The 24,593-nt window shown below is 35.1% G+C and overlaps 1 protein-coding gene across 1 annotated transcript; it reads left to right on the top strand.

Annotated features, from left to right (window-relative positions):
- LOC104891350 (anaphase-promoting complex subunit 6) lies at positions 1 to 24,129 on the top strand. Its single transcript, XM_010677033.4, has 16 exons — positions 1 to 416; positions 2,594 to 2,728; positions 5,741 to 5,814; positions 7,464 to 7,503; positions 7,838 to 7,883; positions 8,261 to 8,340; positions 8,631 to 8,812; positions 8,909 to 9,034; positions 9,964 to 10,038; positions 11,218 to 11,343; positions 12,285 to 12,354; positions 15,718 to 15,800; positions 18,619 to 18,732; positions 22,955 to 23,054; positions 23,507 to 23,542; positions 23,743 to 24,129. The coding sequence occupies exons 1-16, from the start codon at positions 171 to 173 to the stop codon at positions 23,848 to 23,850; spliced, it is 1,641 nt and encodes a 546-aa protein (XP_010675335.1). The 5' UTR covers positions 1 to 170; the 3' UTR covers positions 23,851 to 24,129.
- Positions 24,130 to 24,593: the final 464 nt, after the last annotated feature.

Here is a 24,593-nt window from a genome sequence, read left to right as displayed (position 1 = left end):
TAAAACTTTTGCAGAGCAAAAACCCTTTTCTCTCCCGCTCTTTCAATCAGCCAAAAAGAAATCAAACATTTCCTTCAATTTCATCTTCCGGCTTCTCTATCTTTCTCTCTCTCCTCTCTGAAACTGTAAAACTGCACTTCCAAGAAAACCCCCCGAAGCGTCGGAAAACAATGAAAGAAGAAGAAATCGAGAAGCTTCGAGGAGTAGTAAGAGACTGTGTAAGCAAACATCTCTACTCTTCCGCCATTTTCTTCGCCGATAAAGTCGCCGCTTTCACTTCCGATCCTGCTGATATTTATATGCAAGCTCAAGCTCTTTTCCTCGGCCGTCATTTTCGACGCTCTTTTCACCTCCTTAACGCTTCTCATGTCGTACTTCGCGACCTCCGCTTTCGCTACCTCGCCGCCAAATGTCTCGTCAGTACTCTCCTCTCTCTCCTCGCTCTTTATATGCATGCGTTGATGTACGGAAAACATTATTGGTAGGATTAATAGCTTTTAAAGGTTTATTTAATCACTAAAACAATGACTTGTTTAATTAACAATTTGAATGTTAATTACATATGAGAGTATTTTAGGTATTTCAAGAACGCCAAATTGTTCCCTTTTTTCAATAGAGATTTATTGTTCTGTGATTGTTGGCGGAGTTTTGAGTGAATTAGAGATGTGATTTTTAGTGCATTGTTGTTTTGAATTGAGAATTTGGTGGAGTAGTGACTGTTTGTGAAGTTTTTTTTTTTTTTTTTTTTTTTTTTTTTTTTTTGCTTTAATTAGGGATTTTGTTTTGAAGTGGAATTCGAGGAGCAATTTTTCATCGAAATCTTATAAGACTATTAGTGTAAACATGAAGTAAAACCAAGGATGATATACTCCAATTAGGTCTAATAAGTTAAAGTGAAGAGAATGCACTCTTAAGTGCATTGCAGTGGTAATTAAAGAAAATTAGTGAGTGATACTTGTGTTGAAATGAGGGAATGCTATTTTCGGGAGCTTAAGACGGTGGTAATGGACGTTGACATGGTCGTTTATGGGGATAAAATACCTTAGGTATTACATAATGGAACGTGGATGGAATAACTTCGAACAAAAGTAGTCGTCTATGGTCTTTCTTCCACCAGGAGCACTTATTGGCTAGCTAATCAAAAGAAAGGGGAAAAATTATATAATTGTATTTGCTGAAAATTTATATTTATGGTCTATTGTTATATTATTGCTAATGATTGGTATATTCAATGTTTGAATATTTGCTAAATGAATGAACTTTTTGATGTTGAGCTCATTGATATAATAGGGATATTAAGTATATTCCAAGGATTAGGATTATCTTTATACTTCCAAATATAACATTCTTATGGTAAGGGAGATGAAAACAACCATTGTAGTTTTATAGCTCAAATGACTACTTTAAGATCCTGCCAAATAGCCATTGGTATATGAAGTGCATAGTACTAGTCCTATATGCACGCAATGCATGCGAAAACAAAGAAAAGGTCAATTGCGTAATACTATATACAAAAAATTACTCGTAAAGTTCATTGTATATTTTTCTTTTGTTTTTCTAAAAGCCAATAAATCAATAATGATGTAAATATTTTGTTAATTGAGGATATAATGACAAAAGAGGTGAATTTGTATTTTATTACTTAGGGGTATAAAAGGAATTACCATTTTTGGTGTCCCCCTCCTCTTCCCTTATATAATAGAGAATATTTTGGTGAAGTGATCTTCTTGTTGGTTGTTTAATGTTGGAAGTTTATAAATCTTTCTGGGGCGGAATTTGGCAAAGAGCATGACATGTTAATATGTCTGGGTGTGAAAGATGACATCCTTTGGTTCAAGTAACATAAGTTCGTGAGTGTCTGTGACATGCATGAAAGAGGATGCTGGAAGTTCTGTCTATGCTTTATAGCACACGTTGTATAAGCTTAGTCCAATTTGGCTGAGTAATGTATGTCAATATTATGCTAAGAAAGGATTTTGAAGGCCTATTTACTGATTAATATTTACTAGACAAAAAATCTAAACGCAATGGATTTGAGAACTTAGAAGCATCTGCCTATCTGGATGGACTAATGAGACTTCTGTTTTCTTTCTGAGTATGAAAGTGCTTTGCATGTAATTTTTATCTTTCATCCATGGACTTACAGGCTTTTATACTGCTAATATAAACTGTGTCTTGTTCATTTTTAGTACAAGAAGTCATGTGATACAATAAGACTTGTTCATAATATTGCACCTCATCTATTAATTTTCGGATGCTAAAAGTCCCACTTGATTTTGTGCTAGAAAACTTCTAATTATCTTGCACAAGACAGTACATATTAACTGCATTCATGTTTTAACTTCCTCAACTAGAGTGGAAAACTAGCAATTTAACTTAGTCTCTTTGCTGTCACTCAGTCTGCTGGTTCTTCTTCTATGATCTTTCGTATAGAACTATATTATGATTCATGGAAACTTATATTTTCTTTTTGTGTTGAAAGGGATCAATGGAAAATTTATGATCCCATTGCTTTAGTTTTCTCACTTGATGGAAGTAGATAAATGTAGTAGAAGTACTTGCTAATTATTAAACTATTTTCTTTGTGACGCAGGAGGAGTTGAAAGAGTGGGATCAGTGTTTACAAATGCTTGGAGAGGCTAAACTTGATGAACATGGTAATGTTAGCGACACAAAATACGCCAATGTTATGTACCTTGACAAGGATGCGCAAGATCGTGAAATCAATGTAAGTTTTCCCTTTTTGCCGCCAGTGGTTTTTTTACTCCCAAGTCCCATGTCATTTATTTTAGTATTGGATATTTTCAGGGTTAGATTTAATGAATAAGGGAGACAAATAAAAAAGTTTCCCATCAAATGGAATATTATGCTTGACATAAATGCCAAAGAGCTTGAGCTCATTCAGATGGTAACTTCCACAAAAATTCTTCACTGGAGACGCAGTTCCAAATAAAGCCTCATCATTCCTCTCCTGGCGAAGCACACAAAATTATAGCCAGCAAGAAACTTGCTTGCCCTGATATGCTATGTTCTCTTATGTCTTCTGATATGACTTTCTTGCCTTCCGGCACAAATACCAAACAGCTTCTGCAATAAGTAGTTGCCAGCAAACAATGCGAAAATTGATTTATTAGCTTCTCTCCAATAGCAAAACACAGGATACACACATGAGCAAACAATGCCTTATTAAGAGCCTCCAAACCTGCAGTTTCTCTATGTTGTTGAGTTTTTCCAAGGTATCAGACAAAGCTTTGACATGGTCTGGAAACCTAGGCTTCTAAACAAAGTGTGGAACCATTTGGAATTTGTGATTTATTCTTGTGTTTAGAATGGAACAAAGGTAAGGAGTTATGACATATTCTACAATATATAGGAGTACAGTCTGCAGTTTGGAACAAAATTACCTCTAAGTTGCATGAAATTAGAGAACTAGTGAACAAAGGTGACATAATGAGCGAAAAATGATGTGTTGCTATTGTGTTGAGTTGGTAATTGATCTAGGAGGAGAAAACCAACCTTTATATGGTAAAAGTTGTAAATTATTCATTGTTGGACTAGACCACCAACAAAAGCATTAATGTGCATGTATGGTGTATATTTGGATCTCCCTTCACTTTCAAATACTGTATGAGGGTTTTATTGGGTATTAAGAAAAAAACTTACTTCTAGTTGTCCCACATGGAAGAAGAGGTCAAGAGGGAGGTTGACTAATATATTAGTTTAGTGGACTACTTGATATAATGCTAAATGGTTTAGGATAGATGTGATTAGATTTATGAGATGGTGGATTATGTGCAAGCCCATTAGAGGCATGAAATGATCCGACCCATTATTACTCTTATGATGAGCCGAAGAGGAAGGGGCCATTGATCTTTGGTCGACTTGTTTAGAGTGCAAGTGCAAAAAGACTCACATGTAAAACCATATGCTAGTTGTGTCACTTAGAACAAGAAATAGGGAGGAATTGCTAACCTTAGAGCTTGCTTGGTTAACCTTCAAATGCATGGGAAATTAGAATTCCTAGGATATAAGTAAATGTATTGTTGTTTGGTTGGTAAAAACACGGGAAGTAAAACTTCCTAGGAAGTTCTATTTCCTACAAAATGGAGGAAATAACTTACCTAGCCCCCCCTAGGTAAGTGGAAGTTCCCATGGGAAATAGAATTTCCCATGTTCAACCAAACAAAAAAAATGTAATTCCTAGGAAGTAAAATTTCATGGGCAATGCAAATTCATGGGTAGTTATACTTCCCAACTTCAACACCAAACGAGCCCTTAATGTCTAGTTGGCTACTCAAGAAAAGAAATGGATTATATAAGTCTAGTGTGTAACTCAACTTATTGCTAATTGGTTCTAGGATGAAATTCGAGTGGGCTTGCATGTGGTTATACTCTTTTTTGACGTGGCCTATGTGGGCCCATAAGCCCATTTTTAAGTTGTGGTATTACCTGAGTTTGACATTGGTTTCAAACAACAGCAATGCATAAACACCTAATGTCTAGGTAAGGGGTATCTGTAGGAAAGGTTACCATTGTCTTTGACTTGTTTCGAAATAAGTCAAGTAGAAGCTCTTGTTGTGTGTCAGTACTTCCTTTGTGGAGGATTCTTGTTAGGTATAGCCGTAGCCCCTTCCTGGAGTTGGTACCCCCAATGAGTGTGGTTCGCTCCAAATGTGATTACCTCCTAGCATTACTTTGTAAATTTCTGCTTGTTTTCTCTTTTGTCCCAGTTTTTGTTGTGATTTGAACAAACCGTTTGACCGAGATGACTCACCCACAATTCCAGATCTTGCCAAAGCTCTTCTCTCTCTCTCTTCTTCAACCCACCAAATCTCCATGAATTTATTTCCTTCTACTGAGTGTTAATAGATGACCAGATGATGTCATCTATTCCTGCACCCCTGATTGTCTTTAAATATCTCGCCGCCTAAGCTTTGTGCCTCTGTCCATGCTTTTCCTCCCTCTTTGTGGTACAGATTCTCGTCATTCTTCATGAAGGCTTAGTGGGGTTTGGGTTACTAAGGGTATTTTGTGTGACGTTAAAAAAATTAGGGGTACACTGAGGGAAGTTCAAAAAGGTCGGGTACAACGTAGAATTTCGTAAAACACAAGGGTACCATGTAGAAAAACCCTAAAATTAAAGTTCTTTTTGCAATCTTAGTATAGTATTGTGGTTCAAGGACTATCGATATGTAACTATTTGTCAGAGAAATTTTTTTACTCTAATTATTTAATTGTTAATATTCCATATGTTGGAAGTCATGAACTTCGTAGGACGTGATTTTAGTCACAATTTGTTTTAAGGAATTTGGGTAACCGTCTGATCTTCTTGATAGTTTCACGTTTACTTAGGGTTCTTCTTTTATGCTTGTCTATCTTCAAATTTTTTTCCTACTAAATAATGGTGTAGGTCCTGGTCTTGTGCCTATGATTGGTTTATTTTCTTTGTACCTTTATAGAAGTAGATCAATAGGAAGGCAGTTATGTTTACTGATATATTCCTATTTATTAAATATCTCTTGGCTAAAACATTTTATTAGAGTGTATAATGTTCATGAACAAGCTCAAACTTGCTCAACTAATGTGAGATGAAAAGTAGACTTAGCAAATATGAACTCTCTTAAACTTGCTCAATTTGTAGAATTCCACATTTTTGTTAAAGATTAGTATCTTGTTTAAAGATCTGTATATTAACTTTAGTTCCCTGCTAAATAGAACTGGCTTTAAAATGTTTGTGCAGATATCTGCGGCAATATGTTTCCTCCGTGGTAGAGCGTACGAGGCACTCGAAAATCGTGCTCAAGCAAGACAGTGGTGAGGCCCTTGGTCATACTCCCTCTGTTTCCTAAATATCTTCCTTGTTACTGTTACTACAGATACCAATGAGAATCAATTTGTGTGGGGTGTGGGGTGGGTAAAGTAGGAGAGAGAAAGGGGTTAAGATAGATAAACAAATAAAAAGGGGTTAAAGTAGGAGAGAGAAAGGGAGTAAAATTGAATTAATAATGTAATGGTTGACCATATGATAGGGACATGATAGGGTAAAAAGGGGGAAAAATTTCCAAATAAGGAATAAAGTAAAAGAGGGAAGATCTTTTGGAAACGCACTTAAACGGAAAGAGGGAAGATCTTTAGGAAACGGAGGGAGTAGTTCTTAATGACTTGTATCTAGATACTCTAAACGGTCACATCTTTGTTCAAAACTATCTATGTGACTTTGTCTATCTGTGATGACATGTTAGCGTTGAAGTTAACTGGTCAAATTGTTTCATTGCTGCCATGCCAGTATTGTTTCTTTTGAAAATTATTGTTGTATCGATCTTGGCGAAAACAAGATAAGATCCTTTGAAAAAGATGATTGATTTTGTTTGTTTTTTCCTTCTTAATTGTATATTATTGTTGGTGTATAGTACTCGATGTGTTACTTTAGATCGACATACTCTGTACTTTTGCACTATTCATAAACTTATCTTTGACCATTTTGGTGATTTATACGCAAGGAAAAACGTAGTCATGTGGGATCTTGTTATATTTTTTGTATGGATATATTTTCAAAATATCAACCACATTATTCGAATTTTACTTATGCTAATTAAAAGTATCAACGGTTAAACTTATCCATTGGCAAGTATGAAAGTCAAACTGCTTAGATTAAAATTTCATAGCGCTAGAGTATTCCTATAAAGTTATTAATTCTATACTTTTATGAAGGCCACATGTTCCATTTGTGAAACTTGGACACCCAAGGAAACATAAGGGGAATTGTTTCCTTTGCAAGACCAGCAAATTTTCCCTCATCAAGGATCTTTAGATTCACAAAATCATCTTTTCTTATATCATTATATTAAACAAACCAGATTGAATTACTGGCTCTCTTTATCAACATTTTTTTTATAGTCCCTCGTTTCCTTTGAAAGGTTGCACTTGCTTTCTCATGGTATTCAAATGCAAACTTTTGACCTTAATATCTTTAATTACATATTAGTTAGATTTATAGAGAGTTGGTATTTTGAAAAGATACCATCAAATGAAGATAACAAGATCCACATGATAATGATTTGATCATTATGTTGTACAAGAGTTACCCTTAACAAGGATGGAGAGATTAATAAATACTTCTATACTTTACATTTCGAATCAAAAATAATTTTATTGCCTTAGTTTTTGTGTTTCCAGATGTCCTAATTGTATAAAATTGTGCATTTTTCTGTTTCAATATTTCTGTGCTACATAGGTTATAATGAAAATGAGACTACAACCTTTCTCCTTTTGTTGTTAACATGAGAATGCAAAGAAGCAAGTGAGAAAAGCAGACAGAAGTTTGCTGCACTATCTTCTTTGCAAAAAGTTACCTGTGTGCTAGTAAATTAAGAAAGTATAGTTACAGACTTACAGGGCACATGTATATTACAAGATTTCTCATTATGATTGCCATAGCTGCTTATGTAATTCTGTCTTTACAGGTATATAGCTGCAGTCAAAGCTGATCCTTTGTGTTATGAGGTATGCTTGTGCAATGGTCCTTGTCCACACAAACTTTTCTTGCTTGTTCCTTATTGAATTTTAGAACTTTTAACTAGTTAAAATTCATAACCTTGCCTTTTAAGAAAACCATGATACTTGCCAAATTTTAGGCCTACATTTGATGCGTAAATAAAGATGAATTGCTTGATGCTTTCCTCTACTTAGCTTATCTATTATGGCATTTGGTTATTAATGGTCTTTTTTTTTTTAAAGATCGTGGCTGGATGGATTGCATTATTTCAATTGATTTTGATGGACAAAATCAGTGATCAATATAGATCTTACAACTCTAATCTTCTTTTATTTTGTCTAGGCTTTGGAGCGGCTAATTGAAAATCATATGCTTACATGTGATGAAGGTAGGATATATTTTCTTGTTGTAGCTTAATAATTTTTCTCTTCTCTCTTTCTTGAGGGAGCCATAAAGGAAAATATAATGTAGTAGGCCATTATCCCTGGTTGGAAAAACCACTTCCAGAGCTTCTACCCGCAAAGGTAGTTGCCTTCCCCAAGTTTAGGGATTCAGTATAGCATAGATTTTATTTCAAGGAATGCTATCTTGCAGTAGATGTTTAGTTTTTAGAATGTTATCTTGCAGTAGATGTTTAATTTTTAAATCTGAAGTACCAGCTGCCTTCTCCGCGGAGCATTTGTATATACGTACTTAATATTTTAGTGAAGAGATATTTGCATTTTTCTCATTACTTATTTCAAAATGTTTCTTTTCCTCTTCCAGAGTGCGCTTTACTTTCATCATTGCAATTTAGCCATGAAGATGGGTGGCTTTCTTCGTTTTATAGCTGTCTCATAAAGAAAGTAAGTACCTGAGACCTTGGAATATGAGGACTTAGTTGATGGCAAGACCTAGTCTATTGCCTCCTATCTTCATAAATACATCTAAAGAACTTATCGTTTTCGGAAGGAAAATGCATGTTGGATTTGTCTGGCTTCTAGAATTAGATTATGTAAAAGGCTGCAAATTGAATGGATAACATTTGTGCAAGATCAATTTGGGCTGATTGTCATTATTGATCTATTTTATTTCCTGACTTTATGATATATATTTATGTCTTTGATTATATTTTATCTTTCGTTATGTGTTTCAGCAAGATAAAGAGAGTGTAGTTGAAGCTAAGTTTAATGATCTTGAGAAACAAATTGCCAACAGTATTCAATCAGATTCATCCTTCACAGGCACTTTGAAGAATAACACAGATTTGTTGGCCTGTAAAGCCGAATACTACCATCAATGTAGTGAATACCAAAAATGTTTCGAACTAACTTCGTTGTGAGTTTTTCTCAATGTATATGCGGTTGTGCTCCTTTTAAGTTAACTATATTCAGATCTGTCTGAATTCATTCATTTTATACTCTTTTCATTCAGATTGCTTGAGAAAGATCCTTTTCATCTCAAGTGCACTTTGGTACATTTAGCTGCTGCCATGGAACTTGGCCAGTCAAATGAGCTGTATATTATGGCTTGCAATTTGGTCAAAGATTATCCTCAAAAGTGAGAAAATTCTTCAATCTCCTGATGTTTATTTGCGGTACTGTTTCCACTTCCAGATATAGAGTATAATCTGTCTGCGTTCTTCCTTGAATAAACCTTTGCTCTTAATCTGCCTCCCTATGTTTTTGTTTCTTTACATTACATGTTCCTTTTGTGCATGTAGTGATGGTCATCATACTTCCTTTTAATAATATGACCTGGAGGCTGGAAGAGCCTGAAAACATGGAATTCTGTATTGCCCTCAGATATACACTTGATATACTGTTCAACTAGGTTGCCCAGTGGGGCTAGGGGTTGTTTTCAAACTTCTGCTTCATCTTTAATTTTATTGTGAGTTTATCGGAGCCTTTCCTATGCATGTTGTGCAGGACAGCAGGAGACGCTCTTGGTTCAGCCATTATCTTATAAAGCTTTTACTGCTCATGGATGTACTGTCCTTGCTTTCTTTGATAGAGCTGTTTCTTCTTACAATTTGAGAAAGCCATGCCTATTATGGGACACGTAGAGCCTGCATACTTGAAAAAAGATATGACCTATGCTGCTATGCATCTGTGCCAATAACTGATGGATCACCTCATTTGCATAGATGCTTATATTCTCTTTGAGTATGTGTACTAGTTTGCTTTGGTAATCAACTTCTTTGAAAACTAGCTGATGCTTTTATGCTGTCACTGATTAACTGAAGTTCAGCTCTAGTTGTTCCTTTTCCTCCATTGATTTCATATGCTATCTTTTGTTCTTTGGACAGGAAGTATTATTTAAAGTTTAAATTGTGTGCTGCTCCTCTCTTTCATTTAATTGTCTGACTATTTCTGCTTAATCTGATCTCTTTGAGTGACAATGTTTGCATTTCTTCGGCATTGTTCCAATTCTCTTGGGCTAAGCGCTACTTAAATTTTTATATTTTGATCCCTGTCTCTTTCCTCCAGGCCTCTGTCATGGTTTGCAGTTGGATGCTATTATTATTGCATTAGAAAGTATGATCAATCACGCCGGTATTTCAGGTATCACTCGTTTGGGCATTTTGTCTGAAATTAAATCATGTATATTGTACTCTTTCAAAACAATAACGATTTCAAGTACAGCTACTATGTGGCAGAGTTGGAGACATTAGGAGTAAATTTTGATTGGTGGTTGGGCAATTTTCTAATTACGTTGACTTTTAAGTCAGACTCCCTATGAATTTATGCCCGCATCATAGCCTGTGTATTGTACTTAAATTCAAGTTTCTTGAGACATTGCTTAATGAAGTGCTTTTGTTTTGCTCTATACTTTTACTGAGATGTACAGTCTCTTCAATTGCTTCCAATTAGCTGTCTTGGTATGGTTTGTCTGGTTCTCTTAGGTCACGTTCTTTCTCCACATAAGTTGCTCTGAAACTGTGGGTACTTTCTTATTATGTGCCAAGGACATCGTCCTTTATTTTGTGGAGATATCTGGTTGGAGTGTTTTTTGCGTTTCTTACGTGATATTGCCTAATGTTTATCATCTGTATGACTATCATCGTCAATACCTGACTGAATTATTGGGGATTAGATAATTAATTATTGATTTTGTGTTGCAACTTGTTAATTACAGAACTCACCCTGCTAAATCTCTTGTATTGTTGATAATGTAAATACTAATGAAATGGGTGTCCCTCATGCTGAGGTTGACATTTTAGCTAAATGATGCCCTCTTTCTGTTCCAATTGAGAAACTCATGAACTGGTACATTCTCTTTTTTGGCTTGCATGTTAGTTTATGTGCCAGAATGTGTCTTGAAAGCAAGATTGTCTACTTACAGGGAGGGGTTCATGTTAATGCCTTAATGGCAAAGATAGAGTATCAACCTTTACACGGGGTTGAATCTTTGTGTAGGTGTGGAATATGCTACTGATGGCGTATGTATTCCTTCACTTCTTTCTTGTTAACATGCCTATGTTTAGGGGATTTACAAATCGTCCTTGGCCATTGTGTTGAAGAGGGACTTATGTGGATTTGGTTTTTCCCCCAGCAGTTACTGCTGAATTTGAGATCCAAGGTCTCTTGCGTATGATTTGGGAAGTCATAAGTGCTCACCTCTTGCTCTGGAGCAACTTTATGGCAAAGGAATAGGACATGTTTACCTTGGTGGCACTGGATTTTTTTTAGAACTATTGTGTATACTGTGAGGTCACTCAAATCTAATCTCGTACCTTACAGCAAGGCAACAAGTCTAGAAGGGACATTTTTATCTGCTTGGATTGGTCAAGGGAATGCGTATGCTGCACTAGAAGAAGGAGATCAAGCAATGTTGGCTTATCGCACTGCTGCTCGTTTGTTTCCTGGGTACTATTCATGGCCTTTATTTACAAGTCTTACAGATTTTTGTAATTATTATCTCATGTGTTCTTTGTCCTCTGCTAGTGTAGCGCTCTTTTACAATGCATCGGTGTACTGTGTCTGTTATTGATATCCTTATATTTACTGTTCTAATTTTGAACTCAATATTTTTATTTTGACATGGTTGAATTTTTCCTTTTAACTTGCCAATGTTACATCATGCATTACCTAAGATGGTTGTTACTACTTACTCTGTGTTATCTAATTTCCACCATTTGAGTTGAACACAAAAATAAGTAATGGTGTAACTATCAAAAAAGACCATGTGCCTACAAACAAAAGAGAGAAAAAAGGTTGGATAACAATGGTAAAATGGGTATTTGGTCTGAACACATCAAAATGCATGTGAAAACATACTATGAAAGAAATTGGTGCAAGTAATATGCAACTGCCAAATGGTGCAGTTATACATAAAAATGGAGGAAGTTTTTCATCATCTGTACTCCCAACTCCCAAGTCTAGAGCTCGTGATACTTTACGGTTTTTAGCTTTCCTGGCCACTAAAGTGACTTATAGGGCCTTGTGCTTTCTTTTTTCTGTTTCATGTAGCAAGAGTGTGCTCTCTTCACCTTATTATTCCTGAACTTGTCTGTCCTGACCTTATCTAACTTGTTGAAACTTATACGACTTTATCTGAACTTCTCTTAACTTATAGAAGCTTATTGTATAAGGTCTTATAATTTATTTGAACTTATTCAAACAAAAGCTGTCTTTTGTTTCCCTTGCTGTAATTCAGGAATATATACTCATCTTGTCAATATTTTTTCTTTGGAACTATAAGTTTCACTGCTCACGAGTTATAGTTGAAGTATTTGAAGTCCTCTTTCTACTAACTTGATAAATATGGTGTTTTTACTGGTTGATTTCTTGATATTCTCTTATTCCAGGTGTCATTTACCCACCTTGTACATTGGCATGGAATATATGCGGACACACAGTTTTAAACTTGCGGAGCAGGTTAGCCACCTTGTTTAGGCAGTAAAAATAGTGTTTGATTTTGCAGTTCACGTGAGGGCAATAGTTTTGCGTTTTGTATTCTGGCAAAGCATAAAAAACAGCCGACAAAGTTTTCCTTGATATTCTTAGGAAAGAGCGAGATTTGAAGAAGAAAGTCTAGTTACCTAAGTTTGGGATTAAGATATATAGCATAAGTGATGCAAGTAGAGAATAATCTATGAGCAATTTGGAATGTAATATTCTTATTTAGGAGGTTGTGGTGTGATTAGCTTTACGTCTAGCATAAGTTTCTATTGGCTTTATGGTTAGAAGGGAATTTTCATTTGGAGAATACGTCCTACCTGGAACAGTACCTATGCCAAGAGATGTGTGTGTTGACGTGACCCCTAGTCTTTAGTTCAAGTGGAGGACTGATAAAGTCGTAAGCCTATTAAACATAAACCTAACTATAAGCTCCTAATGTAGTAGGGTAGGTTAGGTCTATTTGCAATTTTTGACTCTGGTAACAGTCTACAAGATCAAGATTAAATTGCTATCTTAACCTAAATTAACAAAACAAATCAATAAATTAATAGATTTAATAATTAAAACAAATTTTGACTTTTGGTGCTTAACTTGAAAATACAAAATATCTCCCTATATTGACGCATATATGAAATTTAACATCTAAATGCTAAGAAGAAGAATGAGATATATCGTCCTAACCTATAGAGAATTATATTAGGAATGATAATAATACAATTTTGACACTCTAGTATAGGATTCAATAACACTCAGCTAATAAAACAAGAATACCATAAAAAACCCTTTGAAATCAATTATGCATTTAAATGAATAATTAAAGAAAATTAAGAAGGGAAAAATTTGCAATCTTGGCATATTGAACTTCACAGCAATATTAGCATTTTCCAAACTAAAGCATGTACTTTTAAAGCATAGAAACATAAACATAGGTTCTTGGTTCTCACCTTGGAGAAGAAAATAGTTATAGTTGAATCTCCAAGCAATAGAAGGGTTCATGAAATCTTAAAACTTGAATTAATGCTAAGCTGCTGCTAGGTACTCCAAAATCACCTTGTAGTGATGTGTTAAAGAAACTTGAAGCCCTTGAAAGCCTTTGCCCAAAAGTTGCACAGCCCAGCTGCAAAGAACAGGTCCCAATTGTACAATGTTTTAGATGGTGATGCTTAATATCGCCTGAACTGGTGATGCTTAATACCGCTTGAACTGGTGATGCCAGTAAAGCTCATGTTATGGACTTGTGTAGATGGCTATCATTGGTATCATGTATTTTTTAAGTAAATTGACAACACAACTACTGTCTTGATAGTTGACACACGCGTTCAGCTAACAACTTAGTGTCAAGGCAATTACCTTTTCAAAAGTCTTTAGGCGCATTTCTAATCTTATATGATTCGTTTTGTATATGCGAAGATGATGTTTCTCCTAGTGTTCCTGGGGCCCTGGCCATGTTGACGGAAATCACAAGTCTCAATTTTTCTCTTCCAGAATGGTTGTCACGGATGGGTCAGCCTGTCGATAGGGGGCTGAAGTCACTCCTAGGGAACCCTTAAGCTTCATGGGGTCTTTGTGTCCTGCCACAAACAATCATGTGATCAAACACAAGACTAGAATATTTCATATACTCCCTTCACTCCTTCAAGATCTGTTTATAGTTCGTGATAAAAACGTATTTTGCAATTTATACATCAGAAAAAGCAGGATCATGTGGAATCTTGCTAGATTTGTATTTATGTATAATTTCAAAATATCTACTCTTACTTTTTAGTGTTACTTATTAGTGGTCAAAGCAGTACATTGAGGATTTTATTTTTATTTTTGAGCCATTTACGTGATAAAAAAGATCTTTTCTAATCAGAACTTTTTCTTACTTGGTACTTGTGTCTTTAACTTGAATAACAATTAACAAAAATATTTTCTTTTTTATTTTTTTGTTCACTTTGGTGACTACCTCACCTATTGGTTTAATTGGGTTTTTGTTTTTTTCATCCATATTTTCACTGGAGAAAATGACTCGTGATTTGTGTAACCCTAATAGAATTGAAAACAGCTATGTTTTTTTGGCTTGCTGTTGATTGTTGTCTCAATGTTAGAAATCGCCCACCTAGAATTCTCGAGGTACCTTGTCTTCTTTGGCTACAAAGGCTACTAATAGTTGTGCGGTATCTGAAACTCCCTCGGACACATGCTTTTATGGAATAGTTGTCGAATAGTGAAAAAAATTCCTATATATATATATTTAATGTAACTTTTGTATATATCTGTTGTAAATTTAAATCAGCTTTTACATTTTCGAATAGTTGCCCCCGTTTGCTTCATTTTAACATTCACATGTGCCGCTACACAATTTTGACCATTAATATATCTAATTGTCCATTAGGAATAATTAAAAATATACGTTAGAGACCAATTTAACAACATTATGTAGAAAAATATGGCCAAAGTAGAGCATGTGATTAGTGTAAAAGTCAAAGTGGTGCATAGTATATATTTAAATCAATTTTGGAATGCTTTTGTGGAAACTAAAGAATTTTTTCTTGCATCTTCAGTGTAAAAATGATCGATAACATTGCTTGAAGCTCTACCAAGTGATTAGATACGAAAAAAAACTTGTTTTCTACTCCTTCCGTCCCAAAATATAGTTCCCATTTCTATTTTGGGAGTCAAATTTTAAAAACTTTGACCAAATATTCTTACTAATGGATACAAAAAAACATATTCATGAGGGGTCTTGTTAGATTCGTCTCAATATATAAATTCGTAATATCAACTTTTTATATTTTCTTACTAATAAGAAATAGAAGATATCGTAGGTCAAAGGTACGTGTTGGAGATTGTGCAAAATGAAATGAGAACTATATTTTGGGACGGAGGGAGTATTAGTTTAAATCCCTTTTTCCTAATTCAACTACAAAAAATTGGATTATTGATCTGCTAGCCAGGTGGTCCTGATTAGCTCTACACTTCTAGTTTTTTGTAGCTTGTTACATGAGTTGTGAGAGGAACTTAGCTTCCGTCTTGGGTACTTAGTTTCAGTCTTGGTATGCGCCCTTCAACTGCTGACTTGCTGTTGCCTATTCAGCTCTGATATTGAAGTTTACAACTTATTAAGAGTCTAGTATGATTCCACAAATGAAGGGCTTCAGACAGAATGTCCTCTGTCTCCGATTCTTTTCTAAGAAGTTGGATTTTGGTTCTGGAAGGTTCAATGCTTCCTTATGAATGTGTATATTCTGTTAGATGCTCTTTTTATGCCTCTCTCTTGCATGTTGTGCTCTTATTCAACCTTTTTTTGTTAGATAGTTTTTCTGCAGATGTGAAACTGATTTGAGTTTCCTCCAGTTCTTCTTGCAGGCTAAAACAATCTGCTCTTCTGATCCTCTGGTGTATAATGAACTAGGTGTTGTGGCATATCACATGAAAGAGTAAGTATCACAGTGACACATGTATAGTAAACGGTGTTATGTAGCTGTCTCTGCATCTATTTGATCTCTCTAATATGACAATACATTTTACCTCATTGAATGGAGGTGAGGCATGTTAGTATGTTTAAAAAATTAATGCGGCATCTCCATACTGAAATTATGGATTCTGTCTTAAGTTAAAGCTGTGTTTTTCTTCTGCTTTAAAAGAAGGATTCTGCTTGTTCTTTCTCTCTTCAGTTAGCTGCATCCTGTTGTTTTGTGTAATTTTATTTATTGTTTTGGGGGAGGGGGGTGGGGGTTATGGTATACGGTACGTAGGCTTGCTTCAACCCAAAAGAGTCGTTGCTTTTCGCGGACCTTCCAATGCTTTTTTTGTCTTCTAATTGTTTCATGTAGATTTTAAGAATACTACTTTCGAGGGACTAAACTATAGGATTCACAATGACTATTTTTCGGATTGATCTATTTGTAAGTTTTCGACGGGGCATAAGTCATAACTGCATATTTGTATTTCGAGAATGTTGTATATTAGCTACCTTCTTCAAACCCATAAATGATTGTTTGTTGCTTGGCTGATCCAAATAGGTTTGGTCCGCTTTGTGGACTGGATTTCCTGGTTCTTTCCGGTCTAGGAACAGTTTTTGCCAGTCAGGTTTTGTTTGTGCAATCTTTTGTAGTTTATGGGTTTTGGTTTGGTCCAGTCCAATGTTACCCGGTATGAAATTCGATTCGATTCAGGGAACTGTAACGTAGAATGCTACCTATGGTGAGTCGGGTACGATGTTTACAATAGATTCTTTTTTTTCTTATCTTAAATTTATTTAAATGAAATTGAAGTGATGAAATAAGAATTTCATAATTGCATAAAATATTTCATAAGCATTGAATAATTGCATAAGTTTATATTTCATAACTTACATAGCAAAATTACAAACTAAAAAGTCAAAAGATACTCAACTAATTAAGCAACTCAATTTACTGAAATTAAAAATAAAATCAACAAAAACAGCATTCAAACAACAATTCCAGAGCTGATTTTTTGCTTCCTAATCATCGCCCCTAGGACTTAACCCCCAAACAACCTTTTCCTACTTGCTGATGAATTTCCTCCATCTTCCACCCAACTCAACTCTATCAATTTCAGTTGAATCCTCTAGTATGAGCTTTCGGGGTCAATGTCCCACATCTAACAAGGCCCTTCCTTGTAACTTGATGTAAAGTGTGAAATGAGGCGTACGTGTGAATGAAATAATGAATGAAGACTAACTTGTCACTATGGAAACCATTTAGACGGTTTCTTAATGTTATGAGTATATGAATAAGTGCGACATTTGTTCACGTAATATTTTTTCTTTAAGATTCATCTTCCCCAATGAAGTACTCCTGAAACCACTTTTTTTCTAAATTTGTAGCATGTCTCTCCACCCTACCCCGGTGGTTTGAGTCATAGAAGAAAGGATTGAGGGAGAATCCCAAGCAGTGCACGAGAATATTTATCTTGTTTGTATATTCATTATATTAAGAGAAACCATCTCAATTCATGTTCGTGCCCACAAGTTAGTCTTCATTCATTCAACAATATGACTCATATCCCGCTTTACATCAAGCTACAAGGAAGGGCCTCTGTAGGAAAGTGGGACATTGACCCTCAAAGCTCATACTTCGAGGATTCAACTATGAGATTGATAGACTAGAGTTGGGTGGAAGATGGAGGAAATACATCTTCGAGAAGGAAAAGGTTGTTTGAGACTTGGCTTAAGGGCGAGGATTAGGAAGCATGGTGTTGAAGCAAGACCGCATCGTATTGTAAAGGTTTTCAAATCTATCGAACTAATACTACCCTCATTGTAAAGGTGTAAAAAAACGCGTTTTAGGTGGGTTCTAGGGATATCTCATGGTCTGAGCCGATATTTGGCGGTACAACAACCGCATCATCCCCAATCCTGCATCACCCTGACCGAAAACGCATTTTCGAACTATGTTAGGAAGCAAAAAATCAGCCATGAAAGAGTTTTTTGATTGTGGTTTCTGTTGATTTCATTTTTAATTGAGTTAGCTAATAATTCAATATCTTTTGACTTTTTAGTTTGTAGTTTTGCTACGTAAGTTATGAAATATTAACTTATTCAATGGTTATGAAGTTAGCTAATAATTCAATATCTTTTGACTTTTTATTTTGTAGTTTTGCTACGTAAGTTATGAAATATTAACTTATTCAATGGTTATGAAATATGTTAGGAGTATGCAATTTTGAAATTCTCAATTTATCACTTCAATTTCATTATTTCATAAAATATTTTATATGAAAAAGAATTTATTGTACCCATCGCACCCGATTCACCACAGGTAGCGTTTAGTGTCACATAATTCGGTTTTTGAGTTCGCGGTTCTCCCAAAATGGGAAAAAAATAGGCGAACACGACTATAATTCGCTTTTTTCGGATCGCAGTTTGCGCGGAGATTAGGGTATTATGTGACACTAGCGTTCCCCGAATTGAATTTCGTACCGGGTAACATTGCCCTAACATGTGGTAACATTGCCCTAACATTTGGAGAACTTTCTTTTTCTCTTTTGCTATTATTCAGATTATGCTCAATCTTATCTTGTATTGGATTTCTTAATTCATCACCAATTTGCTTTAGAATTCGTTGTTTAGATTTTATATTCTAGATCTTTTCTTCTTTCTGTACTACCACTTAATATGATTTCTAGAATACTTTTGTTTACAAAGTCATATTAAAGAGCACTGCAGTTCTGATTTAGATGTTTATATGGTTATTAACCATATTCCTTGAATTGGTCTCCATATAATCCCAGGTACAAGAAAGCAGTTCGGTGGTTTGAAAAAACATTGGTGAATATCCCAACATCCATGAACGAATCGTGGGAACCTACTGTTGTCAATCTTGCGCATGCATATAGGAAACTAAAGTATGTTTCTTCTTGAAGTCATTGTATTTGTGATGCAGAGAACTGAGATTTTTTCTTTCTATTTGTGAACATTCTTTCGGAAATTTGGTCTCTCTCCACATCACTTTAACTTTGTGAAAGTCGGTTAATTCATTCATTTTAAGTACTTGTTTGTCTATATGCCCTCCTTCATTTGTTGTGTTGTTCTACACCCTTGTCTTTATGTCTCTAGTATAAGGTTATTTTTTGGATTTCATGTCATCTGCATAGTCTAAGGTGTTTATTGCTATTGTCTTGAAGGTTTAATGGGGTATTCAATGTAGGAAGTAGATACTCCGTGAAAGACACCAAAATTGGAGACTAATTTTTTTAAACCCTTATGGCTTCCATGTAACCTTTAGGAGAAATTGACATGAATGATCCCAACTTTTACGAGTCTTTTAAAAAGAATCTCAACTTTGGATTATTTTAGAATAATCCTAACTTTAGAGAGTACCTTCTCAAAAAAAATCTGAACTATTAATTTTCTATATATTATAGACCTAAAACGGATTAGTATAGGTAAGAAAAGTTATACTTTGGTTTATTTTGAGAAGATTCCCTCGAAGTTAGGATTATTGTGGAATAATCCAAAGTTGGATTATTTTGAGAAGACAGCTGAAAGTTGACATCATTCATGTCAAATTTTCCTAACCTTTACTCCCTGCATTTTATGGGATGTTACAGTTCCCCTATTGTTAATTAACATTTTTGTGGCATTCCAGGATTCTCATGATGTAATTCAATTCATAGGAAAAGCCGAAAAGCAATGCAATAATATTCTAGTTATTCCTCACTTTTTCTGAATACAATCTCTGGCTTTGGCAATGTACCCCTAGTCCCCTAGTATTGACCATCTAGATGTGCTAAATACAGTATTCACAAAGCCAAGCTGTTGTGCCTTACACTCAGCTAGTTGTGTAAAATAGCCAAAAGCAGAAGGGTTGTTCTTGGGTCATAATTTCAGGCATAGGCTTCCCTCTCTTTCTTTGATGAATTGAGGTCATTTTCTAGTTACAGCTTGAACCTCATTTTCCTCTGCCTAATTAATTCTTTGGACTTCTAAGATTCCTATATTGACTCCGATCAGGTTACAGGCTTTGTCAATCTTTTGCATTAAATTCAACTTTGCTTGCCAGTGACACAGTTCAGTATTGATCCTTTACACAATCATTTCCTATTAGAAGAGTTGCAATGTTCTTTTGTGTTCATGAAGCGTACCTGCTTGAATGATAATAGATCTGTTTTGACATTCTAAAGCACCGTGACACTTTTTTGCTTTATTTTGGGCATTCCATTTTCAAGGTCAGCAGTCAGCAGCATGTGTAGAGACTTCGTTATTGACATGTGAAATAGAATGATACTTGTACTGTATGGGGATCTTTATATGTCCCTGTATTTACTGTTAAGTCCAGTTCTGTACATTCTTCGATTGGGAAAAAACATGTCGAGTTTTTCTCTGTTGCAGTAGTTTCTTTTTTGTCTGCCACCTAATCTTTTCTTCGCTTAGATACTTCCTCTATTTTTATTTTTATTTGCAACTTTTTGATTCTTATACTATTCATGCACTTACTTTGACTGAAAATTGTAAAAATATACAATACAGATTTTAGCATGTAAATTAAAATATATATTTACAAAATTTCAACTTTTTATAATTTTCACAAATATTTCCTCCATTCCTAAATAAGTATTATGTTAGTATATTGACTCTATTCATCAACTAACTTTGACTCTATTTTCTTGCTATTATATAAAGAAATTCATAGTTAAGGGGATCTTGTTAGATTTGTCTAAATGTATACTCTCAAAATATGTATTTTTTTATATTTTTTACTTGTGTGCAATTAATAATCAAAGAAGTGCATTGGGCTACGTGAAAAAGTAAGTGTAACACTTATTTAGGAACAGAGGAAGTATGTAATATGAGATATTAATGTCGAAGTTGTATATTAGCAAATGTGAAAGTCAAAACATTGCAAGTAAAAGAAAACGGAGGAAGTATTTGTTATTAGGGGGGGGGGGGTATGGTTTGTTCTTGGCTGCATATCTAGTCACCTAGTAGTTCGATTGGAACCCCTCTTAAATTTAGTTGAATTTCAATCGCCCTTCTCATTCATCAATGGAATATATCTGTACAACCTAAAGTCAAAAGTCCTACTTCATCATAGATTAGAAATAACTTATGTTGCACATAGATAGATACGGGTATCGGGTGCGGATTCGAGTACGGGGATAGAAAATGGCAGTATTTTGAAATTTTAGGAATGGGTACGCGTACCCATACAGGATACATATCGTATCGAGTACGGGTATAGTATGTGACCTAGAAGAAGTACCCATGCTACATATATAATAACAATTCTATTCCTAATACATATTCAATCTAGAGTCCTAACATCTTCCCTCAAGTTGGACATGCAAATTGCGAACGCTCAACTTGGAAACAATTATTCAAATTGAGTCCTACCATGTGCTTTAGTAAAGATGTCTGGCAATTGAAACTTAGTAGGAACATATGACAATCAGCCTCAATATGTTCAGTACGTTCATGAAAGACTAGATTCCTGGCAATATATAACGCAGATTGAGTATTACAATTTAATCTCATCCTTGCAAGATGCTAAACTCCATGATCACCTAATAATTGCTTTAGCCACTTTAATTCACAAACAATAGCAGCCATAGAATGATACTAATCATACTATGCCTTTGTAGACTAGCGAGATATGTAGTTAGGCTACTTCTTAGTTTTCAATACCCTTACAAAACAAACCACCCACTCAGGGATCTCCGGTAATAGGACAACTGGCCCAATCAGAATCACATCATCCTTCAAGGCGGAGATCACTATTAGAACGAAATAATATTCCCTGTCCTCGATTTTTCGTCAAATATCGAACCACTCGCAAAGCAGCCTCCCAATGAATAACTTTAGGAGCCTGCATAAACTATGACAAAATATGAATAAAATATGCTAGGTCCGGTAACAACAAGATAAATCAACCTGCCCATCAATCTGCGATATTTCCATGTATCATCAAACGAAGGATCATCCGCCAACGTGAGCGGATGGTGCTACTCCACAAGAAACTCAGCAAGTTTGGCACCTAGTAAGCTGGCCTCAAATATGATATCCAAGGCATATTTTTTGTTGACTCATAAAATTCCTCGCCCCCCTCGCAATTTCTAAGACTTAGGAAATATTTCAAAGCACCTAAATCCTTCATTTTAAAACATTGGCCAAGGTAAGTTTTGAAGTTCAAGAAAGCTTCCTGGTCATTATATCATCCACTCAGGGATATCCGGGTAATAGGACAATTGGCCCAATCAGAATCACACCACCCTTCAAGGTGGATATCACTATCAGAATGAAAGAATATTCCTTGGATTTTTCTTCACATATTGAACCACTCGCAAAGTGGCCTCCCAATGAATAACTTTAGGAGCTTGCATAAATTGTTACAAAATATGAACAGAATATGCCACATCAGATCTAGTAACAACAAGGTAGAGAGTCCTACTTCATCATATGTCAGGAATAACAATCCTATCCTTAATACATATCCAATCTAGAATCCTAACAAACCCTGATGCCAATAATTGTTACAGTTTATCAAATTGGATTGTTATATTTAGTTTCATGGTCATTATGTAAGGCTCTTGGAATAGAACAGGTCGAATCATCCTGGAAACTCTGCATTCTGGCTGTTTTGCAAATTATAGTTTTTGAATACCGAAGTATTATCCTTGTTTTTTTTTGCTCATTCCCGATTATAGTGTTTTCTGTATCCTGGTCTGCTAAGCTTAATGCCTTCCTATTTCTTTCTTTTTAGAGAGGGTTAACGGAAGGGAACAAAATTACAGTCACTATGCTGAAAGAGTCACCATTCACCAAAAACATTTCATTTAGTTTAGATTTTCGGGTTTTGGGGTTTAGCTACATGTTTTGTATAAACACGAGAATAAAATAAAGGGTCGAGCTCTCATGATTCATTTGGTTTCATCAGGCATCAAGCGAGTTCAGGACAGTTTTAGTAGCACCCCGCCTATCTATTTACCACTTTTAATTTGTCAAAAAATTCACTGCTTCTTGATTTGTGTTTGTTGCTCTTTGATGTCAATATGTACACCTTTTAATAGTTTGCCTTGTTTGTTGTTTAATGATATATGTTGCTTCATTCTATAAATCGTTGCGTTTCAGGACATACCCTGAGGCAATCAAATACTATGAGAAAGCACTTACCTTGTCTACCAAGAGTTTGAGTACTTATGCAGGCCTTGCCTACACTTATCATTTACAGGTATGAGCAAGTCTCACTTACAATAATAGGCTGGATCTAAAAGTGCATATGAATTTTATTTGCATTTTTGAATGAGAAATCCTTGAAATTATTATTTCTCTAATTTGCACACAGAAATATCATTTATTTATATATTTCTAAAGTTGTTTGTTATGCGCTTGGTAGTGTAGGAATATGTAGAATCATTGGCCCATAAGAATGAGCATGAGAATGAACTTGAAACCGCAAACTTGAATATTTTTTTTCCTGGTGGATTCCAAGAAAGGATTTCACTTCCAATTAAAAAAAGAAAAATAGGTTTTTATCTGGTTTGAAAAGAGAAAGGCTGCTAGAATTATTGGTCTCTCAGTAATCGACTTCCGTTGCCTGGTTTTGATCCACAACATATTATTGACAGTACGAACACTATGTTATAAGTGACAATATCTCGTTCTTTTCAACATCTATTGCAGGGAAATTATAGTGCTGCAATTGCAAATTATCACAAGGTACGTGTATTTAATTTGTTTTTGTCACCTTTCTGATTAATTATGCAAGATTAATGTCAGCTCCTTCTGTATGAGAGGCTGGTTCACATTGGTTCGAACAATATTATATGAAACATTTCAATATAAAACGTTCCGCATGCCTTACTTTTTGGGTCCTCTTCTAGTGCCCTTTTACACATAATAAGTTCTTTCCTGAACAGGCATTATGGCTGAAGCCGGATGATCAATTTTGCACAGAGATGTTAACTCTGTCACTTGCAGAGGAGAGCTGTTCTGATTCAAACTCTATTCCAGGATTGTTATCCTAGTACCGAGTTACTTCGGATTGTATATTGTGTAATTGTATTAGAAACTAGCCATTCATATGTACACGAAATGTATCAATATTCTTTCGATGAAGAATGAAGAAATGTATCAGTGCTGAAAGCCATGTCTAATAGTCCATTTACCCCTTTTCCAAAAGCCAAACGTCTATCTCGGTGGTCCCAGAATAATAGTAGGTTATTCTATACATGTGAGTTAGATTTGAAAGTTACTATATTACCCTTGTCCGATTAATTAGTTATAAAATATCATCAATTCTATGTTTTTTTTTTTTTACCATGATCGAATTAAAAAAGAAAAATTACGGCAAGCTTGTGGTGAATTTGGAAGAAGTTTGAGCACAGATTTAATTTAAATCATGAGCTATCTGAACCTGTTGACGATTCATGTTTAGCAAAAATCACCAATCAAAGCTATTAGCTAAGGCATAAATTTGTGAGAGGGACCGTTTGAGATCAATTGGAGTTGATGTAACATCATGCAAATAGGTCCTAAGGTTTGTGCTATTAGTGTAGAATATTGTGCGTCTCATATTGTGGTTGGAATCCCATGAAATAGCTTTGAGAAATGCTTGAGTTTTAGCGTGAATTGTAGAGACAACACTTTCATAATCTCCCCCTCCTTTTTTGATGTTGTGAAGTAGTGTTATGAACTCTATCCTCAAGAGTCCAGTCAAAGCCAGTTGCTTTTGTGTTTCTTTATAGTCTGCATCAAATTGGATTAGATG

This window comes from Beta vulgaris, chromosome 4, assembly GCF_026745355.1.
Source record: "Beta vulgaris subsp. vulgaris cultivar EL10 chromosome 4, EL10.2, whole genome shotgun sequence".
In the NCBI taxonomy this organism is placed as follows: Eukaryota; Viridiplantae; Streptophyta; class Magnoliopsida; order Caryophyllales; family Amaranthaceae; genus Beta; species Beta vulgaris.
The sequence above is the reverse complement of the archived record's forward strand: the minus strand, read 5'-3'. Positions and strand labels throughout refer to the sequence as shown.